This window comes from Perissodus microlepis, chromosome 20 (assembly GCF_051167445.1).
Source record: "Perissodus microlepis isolate ML-2025 ecotype Zambia chromosome 20, ASM5116744v1, whole genome shotgun sequence".
Classification (NCBI taxonomy): domain Eukaryota; kingdom Metazoa; phylum Chordata; class Actinopteri; order Cichliformes; family Cichlidae; genus Perissodus; species Perissodus microlepis.
Window position 1 is genome coordinate 22324824 of NC_140480.1, and position 9547 is coordinate 22334370.

The window sequence follows — 9547 nt, forward strand, 5'->3', positions numbered from 1 at the left end:
TTTTCAAAACAAATATTACACAATCATACATATTAAAATAAAAAGAAACCATACTTCGGCAACCGGAAATTGATTGTGTTAAAAATATATTTCTAAATTAACAATGACCCTGCTTTAAAAAATACAAATAGACAGTATCATAAATTTGATTTTATTGATAATGGGAGAAAAATCACTACTATCATGTTGCAAAGAAAATGCAAAAGGATTCAGTTAACATAAACAGTCATATAACATATCATTAGAGTTTACACTGTGAATACATTAAAATTGCATGTAAAACAAAAACATAACAATCGCTATCCCTTACCTTTGACATTACATGCAACAAGAAAAATAGACAAGCCTTTTCAGTTCCACTAAAAGGCATTGATGATACATTCAATGCCTCCTTTAACTGCCTCATTACATCAAACTTTGATAATGTCATCTTTGCCCATATGTCACACAGCTCCCTTTTAAATCACCAAAATAGAACCATAAGTATGTAAATATGATCTCCTTTTTAGTGGTTTAATTAGTAAGAGTAAAAGGCTCTGATATGCCCAGCTATTGTGTTTACATTACAGTACAGCAACAGGTGGCAGGGTAGTCATCTGCGTCAACTTTGAATTCGTTTCCATAAACAAAGTAGATGTTTGATTTTCCTTTCCAGGTGTACGTGACCTTGGTGATAGGGATCAGCTCTATGGTTTGACGCTGCAGACAGAGAAAGAAAATATGAGTAGGGTGCATGCTGCTAAATTATTCTTTAACTAACCAAGTCATTAGATAATAGATAAACAAATGTTTTTTAATATAATATTGACGAAAAATACCTGCTGTAGAATGCGTGATGTCTGCATGTACTTTCCCTGGTGCTCACTGACAAGGCGCTGAGAAGCACTCACCACCGAAGTGTCAGGGAATCCTGAAAGTGGGTATACCTACAAAGGGTGTTCACAGTGAATTTAAGTTAAGCACCGAGTTAATGTGACTATGTAAACTGCACTGACCTATTGTTAAATAGCTCCAGCAGGATTAAAAAACAGAGTTTAATTTTTACATTACGAGAAATGCAAAGGTATACAGTTATAAGCTCTGATAAGTTGATATGAAAACTGCATAGTTAAAGCAGCAGATAAGCAACTAGTCCTACACAATGGTCTCATGGGATGCGTTTGATGTCATTGTGGTCCCCAATGTTTTCCTAGTTGTAACAACCTGATGTACAGTAAATGGTGTTAGATACAACATGGGCTAAAATAATGATATTGTTTTAACATATCATCTCTTCTTGCAACATTACTGAGAATAATAATGTGATTAAAGATACACATGCTCCAAATATTCAGTCATGTAAAATGTCAGGACAGGACTGCATAGAGACATGTGAATGTTTTCACATGGCTCTATGGAGTCCTGGGAAAAACTAAGTACAGCCCATGATTCAGTATGTTGTAGAGCAACTCTTAGCAGCAATAACTTGAAGTAATCGTTTTCTGCTATCAGTCTCTCACTTTGTTGCTTTATAATGTTGCTTCAGTTTATTGAATTTTTTTGGTCATTTGTTTATGCACAGCTCTTTTAAAGTCCTGCCACAGCATATTAGTCAGGTTGAGGTCTGGATATTGACTGGGCCATTGCAAAACTTTTTTCCTTTTTCAGGCTTTCTGTTGTAGATTTGCTGCTGGGCTTGAGATCATTTTCCTGTCGCTTGAGCCAATTTTCCCTGTGCTTTAGCTGTCAGATTGCCTCACATGTGACTGTACTATACAGACGCATCACTGACTGCAAGGTGCCCAGGTTTTATTGCTGTAAAAGAAGCCCAAATTATCAACGCTCCACCACAGTGCTTAACAGTTGGTATGAAGTGTTTAAGCTGATATGTTGTGTTTGGTTTTCTCAAAAACTGTGTTGTGCATTACAGTCACACATCTCTCTTTAGTGTCATCTGCCCAAAGCACATTGTTTCAAAAGTTTTGTGGTTTGCTCATATGCAACTCTGCAAACCTAAGCCGTGCTGCTGCTCTTTTTAGAGAAAAGAGGCTTCCTCTTGGCATCTCCTCCAAACAAGCCATACTTATTCGGTCTTATTCAAATTGTTCTGTCGCAAACTTTAAAATAAAATTATAATCAACAGAAAATTTTCTGGGTATTTTTTTTCCTTCTTTAGTTACAAATATATAATGATCTATTTTCAATTATTTTCTTGCGGCGTACCAGGTATCACACCAAATATGGATAGTAATATCATCATAGATAGAATACCATGTACTGGGTGTCTCTGAAGAGCTCCTTGCCAGACACCTTGCTAAGGTTTTCCACCCGAAGTCCACTCAACTGTTCCACAACATAGGCATCAGTGTTGTTAGTCCTGGAAGCAAGAGGAAATTCAGTCTTCTATTATAGCAGCTTTACATTGTATATGAATGAGATTCATCTTATTAAGAGACTATTTCGCTGGCTAAGCTAGTAAAGTAATTTTTGTCAATGTGCACCATTTCACAGTGAGCTTGATGTAAACCAAGAGCTGTTGTTTTCCATTGCATACGTCACACTGCCTCGATCCTTGCCCATGACAGGAACTGCAACTGTAAAAGAACAACTATCAGTATGCTTCACAAAAAAGCAAAAATTTGATTCAGAATACATGACCCTGTTTGACCCTAAAAATAAGAAATCTGTGGTTTATGCTTACTTTTCTCTTCCTCTGCCACTGCAGTGGGTGCACCTATCATTCCCGTGACGATAACAAGATCCATTACACACCCAGCAAACTTTCTGTCAGCAGAAAAAAAGAAAAAGAAAAGGCTTTTAGGAATTTTATCATTTATCCTTTTTTCTCCTGAGGCCCGTGCAAAATACTTACATTACCAGCTCCGGCACAGTCTTTGCATGGTTTTCGGCCAATTCCCAAACAATTATGGCAGGGCTGTGAATGCAATGTTTATCATGAGATAAAAATAAACAAAACATTTTTTTAAAAAGTAAAAGTAGTTATTTTTAACGTGTTTCCACAGCTTACCTTCACAGATGATGTGTAGGGAACTTTAATAAATTGTTTGTCGTCCAAAAAAAATTGGGGGGTTTTAGCAGGAATATCCCAAGGCCCTGGAGGTTGTTGGGCATAGGCATCCACCGTTTGACCTGGTACAAATAAAATGTATCCTAAATAGCTAGCTGACAGCTGAAAGCTAATGATTTTTGCTCATTGTAACATGCTGATAAGCAGATCTACATCTTTGACTATTGGACTGTTTGTCTGACATGAAATTCATAATGTTACTTCAGACTTAAGAGTAATTCTATTTTTTAACATTAAAAAAGGACACTTATTTAAACAGCATTGTACCTGTGTATGGTTCGTGACTCCACTCTGTAGATCTGGATTCATTGAAAGTGTCCAGGCGGTACTAAAAAACATAAATGTTTGCATTGGTTATTGTTAATGATTATTCATGCTCTGTAATGTTAAAAAACAAAAAAAGACAGTTATTTTTGATTGTCATTGTGGCAGGTTTTTCCAAACACAGCCTACTTCATCTTACCCTATATGTATTGAATGGCTCCATGTTAGTGATCACTCCATCCTTTGCTGGTGCAGAACTGTAGCAGCATTTACTCTTTACAAACAGGAGTAAGGCGTCCCGGGCTGTGTTTTCAGATATAGAGGGAATGCTGCCAGTAATAAGGGAAGGTGATATGGTATGTCACATTGTCTACCCTTTTAATATGAAGTTTCAGTTGTCTGGGTGCTGAGGCACTGAGATTTTTTTTGCTTCCTAAAATCCGATCATCGAAAATGTTTTGCAATATCATGAGCTAGTATGGTGAAAGAAAGTGGTTTGAGTCTTACTTCCACTGGGGTTGATCCAGTGCAGGCTCAGGCTGCGCTGCTGGGAATGTGGGCATGGGAGGCGGCAGAAATCCACCTTAAAATCAAAACGTTTTTAGATTCATACAATAAAAAAAAGACGAGCCTAACCCTAGACCTCAAAGTCTGGCCAGTTGAGTTTTTCTCTGAGTCTGGAACTGCAATTAATCATATCTGAAAAACCTGCTGACAATGTCCAGTTTTATTTATAAATATTGATCTGGTATCTTTTATACTGACATTTTCTTGTACTTTGCAAAGATTTACAAAGCTGAGGGCAACTTTTCAACACTGCAGAAAAATCTGACACCCACAAGACGTTACAATCTCAAAATACGCATTTGATTGTATTAACACCTCATATTTTCAGTATACCCAAAGTAGAGCATATAGTGTGTATTTGGGAACCTTGCAAAACTAGGTAAATAATGCACATATTTGTAAAATCTGTAATTATTGATGCATGCTACCTCATCATCATAATTGTTTTGTTATATGATTGTACGCTGTAACATGATGTAAAGTAAATATTAATTTATGAGTACTGCATTCATTGTCTTCTTCCCTTTCAGACATTTTTCATGGAAAAGTGTGTTTTTAAGTATAAATATAGCATAGCATACAAGGTGTATCATTTTCACATTTTTTATTTTTTTTTAAATTATGTAATGTAGTTTTATTGAACCATTTGAGCCTTGCATAGGACATTCATAGTGGCGCAAACAAACTATGTCCGGCATACCATACCTCCCCCAGCGACTGTTCCTTCATATCCAGGCATGCTGTCAAACATGCTGGCTGGAGGAGCAGTGGGGCCAATGGACTCAGCAACGGGTGGGGCAAACATTGCTGAAACAAACCAGAAGAACCAGTTCACTCATAGCCACAGACAGACTTTGAAATTGTATTAAATTTCAATCCTGTTCTGACATTTTCACGAATCACAGCCAGACCAAAAAGAAAACCGGGAAAAGAAAGCTGTAAAATAAATACATAAATAAATAAACTCCACTGTGCATCACTCAGTCTACTCTGAAATCTCCGGGCATTGTCCAAATTACACGTCACTGCTTCACAACATCCTATAAAGCTGTTAGGGTGCAATGTGACTTACGTTTGTGCAACTCCATGTTCGTATCCATACTGAGTTGTTTTTCCCGCACCAACTACTTCAGTCAGGGGTTGATCTCACATCCTTAAAACTTCCTTAAATCTCGCTAGACATTACACCCCCAGCAGTCTTATGTTACACTACATACGACAGACATCTAACCTGTACGCCGCGATGACGTCACTCCCACAGCCGGAAGATGATAACTATTACTTTTATCACAACAATCTGTATCAATGAGTAAGAAAATAACAAAGAGGGTAAAAGATCTTACCAGGCGTCCCCGCAGCTGCTGGTATATAACCGGGATTATTTATTCCATAATCTCTGCCTGGCTGACTGCAAGTAAGGGGAAACGAAAGTTAAGATAATCAGAGTGTGTGTGTGTGTGTGGGGGGGGGGGCAAAAAAAATTAATAAATACAATAAAATGCGAACTGGGTTAAAGTTTAAAGCAAAGAAATACAGAATAACGCGATCATTACCTCAGAAAAGGCTGTCGCTCCATTCCAAGGGGTTTCACGGCAGCTACGAGAGAAAAGTCACACCGTGCAAAGTCTTCAGATGTGATCTAGAATCACGCACTGTCACTTCATCGCAAGACATCAATCATGTGACATAAGACTGATCATTCGCCTTTTATTGCCCCATTCCTGCGTTACGTTCCCAGCTTTTTCACAGCTGCCAGCTCTGGTTGCAGCAGTCAAACAGGATTAAAAAAAAGATTTCTGGTTTTCTCAAAATAGGAACTGCCGTGTTTTATTGATAGTTCAGAGAAGTACAGAAAAACCCCACCCCAGCACATACACACTCCCCCCAAAAGAGAAAGTATCCGCTCAGGAAGTACGCACCAAGTTTTGGGAGCGTGTTACAAATAATGGTGTATTTACAGCTAAAAGCCCCAGAGCACCACCGGAAGGTATCAAAACACTTTAACAACGACCAGTCCAAATATGTAGCTAAAACAGTTTTGACAAAGACAATCCGGTTGGGTCAAAAAGCATGTTGCAGTGGGGTTTGTTTTTTTTTTTTGATAGACTACAGCACCCATAATCCTTTGCAATGCTCACGGAAGTCCTTTTTCTTTCCTTCCGCCATCCCCGAAGTCCCTTTTGGATTTACATCGGCGGGTGAGTTGGTACAATCTGAAACAATCCGCTAGATTTTGGGCATTATTCGCCCATCCTGACATGGTTCACGAATCATTGACATTTATTATATATGTACAGGCTACGATTTATAGTTTTGTCTTGCGATATGTGCTTAAATTGAGCAAAGTGCTGGTGCTGAAGAGACTTACCGGCTGGCAGCGCCATCGACGTGAAATGGAGTTGTAGTCTTCAGCAAAGGCCTGCTGTACTAAATGTCTCATAGAAATATATTCTGCTCATAAATCTAATACGTGACAGAAAACGTAGTTTGTACGTAATTGTATTTATGTTTAACCTCAAACTCATGTGAAATCCTTACAGTAGAGTAGCATGGTTTGGCTAGCTAGCTACACATTGAGCCTACCGTAGACGCTAGCTAACGATGGTCTGCACGTTTGCTTTGAGACTCACTTCTCGGAGTAGATGTTTTGAGACATAAAGTCTTTTGTTTCAGCTCGTAATTGACAGAATATAGTGCAGCAACAGTGAGGCTTGGCATGTTGAGTTTGTGCTTAACTTGTCTTTTTATGTGTTTTGTCCTCAGTCACCATGGCAGCCCTCAGGCCCCTCACTAAACCCAAGATTGTCAAAAAGAGAACCAAGAAGTTCATCCGCCATCAGTCTGACCGATATGTCAAGATCGCGGTAAGTGTCATGTCATAGATGCCCATCAGTTTTGGACTGTTTACCGTTTACCTGCGGGGACTAACTCATGTCAGTGAGTTATATTACCTACATGTTTATTCACATATCCCTACAGAAAAACTGGCGTAAGCCCAGAGGTATTGACAACAGGGTCCGCAGGAGGTTCAAGGGCCAGATGCTGATGCCCAACATCGGTTATGGTAGCAACAAGAAGACCAAGTTCATGCTGCCAACTGGTTTCAAGAAGTTCCTGGTGCACAATGTCAAGGAGCTCGAGGTCCTTTTAATGTGCAACAAGTAAGTTGTGAATGCATATGCATGTAGATTACTGCTGCTGTAGATGTAGAGGACATGGTGCACCAAATGGCTTGTATTGGAATAGTGTCATACATAGGTTTTTCCCCAATGTCTTCTAATTAACTAATTGTCTTGGAATATTACCCTGTGCAAAAGTTTATTATAATTAAAAGTATGCAAACACTATATTAAATTAGACAGCTACAGGGAGACATTAGAGTAATTGTTTTTGTGTAGTTAAAGTATGTTGAAGGATTTTACGGAGTCTTCCTTGGTCAGGTAAAGCCTCTAAGACGGTGACTGTGCATATATGCATGTTGAGATCATGTACAGTAAAGAAATTGGTTTAATATAGCAGAAGCCTGTGCATTTTGGTGGTATTTGTCCATAAACACAAGGTGCTGTTTGAGTCAGTGAAACCCCAATAAGTAAAACTTATCATGTTATAGTGCTGATGACTTTTCTGAGATATGTGTGCAAAAGATGATGAGCATTTCATACATTTAAAGTTTGCGGTTGCACTGACCGGTTCAACAGTGAGTGATGTTTCCATTCTCAGTCATCTTGGCATTTTTCTGGTGAAAGTTGCTGCTGGTTTAGTATTACCTCCTAAAGAGGTTTTTCTGCTTTTGAAAATTTTTGGCCTTCTACCTAAGAAAAATAACAGGGGACTGTAATTTTTAAGCCCCATCTTTACCCTTAGCCTATCTGATCAGTCGCCACTCGAAGACTTTTAAAATGACATTTTTGCCTCCAGTATGTTGAAGTAGCTGCAGACTTTTGTCACATGTCTCAAACCTCAACAAGTGAGACCAAACACTGGAAGGATTGAGCCACTATATGAGCCCCAAATTTGTTTTTGTTTTGTTGTTGTTGTTGTTGTTTTTTTTTTTAGGATCAAAAAGATTTTGAACCTATAATAAAGCCACTTAGCTTGTTTTCAGAGACTTGATCTTTTTTGAGATTACTCAGTGTTTTGGCAGTTAGTTTGATTCAGAAGGTATATAATTGATCCCATAGGACAGGTCGTGTTGAGAACCCTAATTGCTCAGACTGTTTGCTACGGGAGGATGTGGACCCCAGTTTCTTAGCTGTATTGGACAGACAAACTTTAGGCATATGGTTTGTGGTTCAAGGGAGCAGTTTGATTCTTCTCATTCACGTCTTCTTTTTAAAAATAACTTATTTTTTGTACCAGGTGTAAGCATAAGTCCACAGAGATGATAGTCTGGTCAGTAAAGATGAGGGTCAGATCAGCTGCATAGTTTTCACGTAATTTGTGGCACAACTTTCAGAGGGTTGTCTTTGCCAGAACATGGACTGCATCCTGATGCTTGACATTTTGACATCTTGCTAATGTCCATAAAGTTGTGATTGAATTTGTGCTTATTGAAATTGTGACAGACTAAACTCTTTATAATTACTTTATTTGGGATAAATACAAAAATTTCACATGTCAGTTGCTTATATTTCCTTGAAGACACCTTTTCACTAACCGAATGTGATTCTGTGGCTCTGTAGGACTCACTGTGCCGAGATTGCCCACAACGTCTCCTCCAAGAACAGGAAGCTGATTGTGGAGAGGGCAGCTCAGCTGGCAATTAAGGTCACGAACCCCAACGCCAGGCTCAGGAGTGAGGAGAACGAATAAACTGGTTATTCACAATAAAGACTTAAAAATGGAAAATGGCTTCTGGATCTTCTTTTTTTTTTCACTTTTGAACTTAATTGGCTGTTTTTAAAAAGACTTGTGTGAATATATGAAACCAATTTAAACCTGGAGTAATACTATAAAGATCAAAATTAGTACCAAGATTTTGGTCATACATTTGGTCAAATGTGCATTTATAAAATAAAAATTGGTTTATTTCTTACATTAAGAAATACTTACCCAAGAGAGCTGGTTTCATTTTCCCTGGGCAACATTATTATTATTATTATCTTTTTTTTTTTTTTTTTTTTTTTTACCAAACCCTGTCAGTGAATGGAACAGAACAAAAGGGGCAAGATACCTGAAGAGAAGCACTGACCTGCACTTTAAGCAGAGGAGGGCAGAACTTATGGACAGTTATTACTCTTATTACAGTGTGAAGTAGACCAAACTGCAGTTACCTGTGGTACCATGTTTGTTTTAAGACCACCTCCTCTTAAAGACATCCTGGATTTATAAACTCGTAAACCATTAAAAATCATAAATATTATGTTTTTGACACAGGGAGATTAGACACGTGATTCTTGTGTTAAGGTGTCCAAAGATTTAGATCAGGGGTGTCAAACTCAAATACACAGTGGGCCAAAATTCAAAACTGGAACAAAGTCGCGGGCTAACATTTATTGGAAAAAAAAAAAATCTTCCTCCAGATATAAGAATGGATCTTTTCTTATGGACTCAAATAAGTTTTGCTGGAAAACTGAATATGGAACAAGCAAAGCTTAATACTAAACAATATATATATTAGCTGTATAATAACAGTAGGCCAGCTCTAAT

General features: G+C 38.1%; 2 protein-coding genes across 3 annotated transcripts; one reads left to right on the forward strand and one right to left on the reverse strand.

The window, feature by feature from the left end:
- Positions 1–137: 137 nt before the first annotated feature.
- Positions 138–5881, reverse strand: ssuh2rs1 (ssu-2 homolog, related sequence 1). Of its 2 annotated transcripts, XM_084917576.1 has the most exons (13): positions 5452–5881; positions 5242–5306; positions 4604–4705; positions 3839–3914; positions 3531–3660; positions 3335–3395; positions 3008–3129; positions 2852–2914; positions 2681–2763; positions 2481–2573; positions 2251–2356; positions 819–926; positions 138–699 (listed from the first exon to the last, which is right to left on the reverse strand). In XM_084917576.1, exons 1-13 carry the CDS (start codon positions 5472–5474, stop codon positions 559–561), a joined length of 1173 nt encoding a protein of 390 aa, XP_084773702.1. In that variant the 5' UTR covers positions 5475–5881; the 3' UTR covers positions 138–558. The 2 variants fall into 2 exon arrangements, with proteins under 2 accessions (XP_084773702.1, XP_084773703.1); XM_084917577.1 differs by lacking the exons at positions 5242–5306; positions 5452–5881 and adding an exon at positions 4971–5197.
- Positions 5882–5976: 95 nt separating this feature from the next.
- rpl32 (ribosomal protein L32) lies at positions 5977–8746 on the forward strand. The gene is made up of 4 exons (XM_084917578.1): positions 5977–6096; positions 6662–6762; positions 6878–7059; positions 8581–8746. The coding sequence occupies exons 2-4, from the start codon at positions 6667–6669 to the stop codon at positions 8708–8710; spliced, it is 408 nt and encodes a 135-aa protein (XP_084773704.1). The 5' UTR covers positions 5977–6096; positions 6662–6666; the 3' UTR covers positions 8711–8746.
- The last annotated feature ends 801 nt before the right edge of the window (positions 8747–9547 follow it).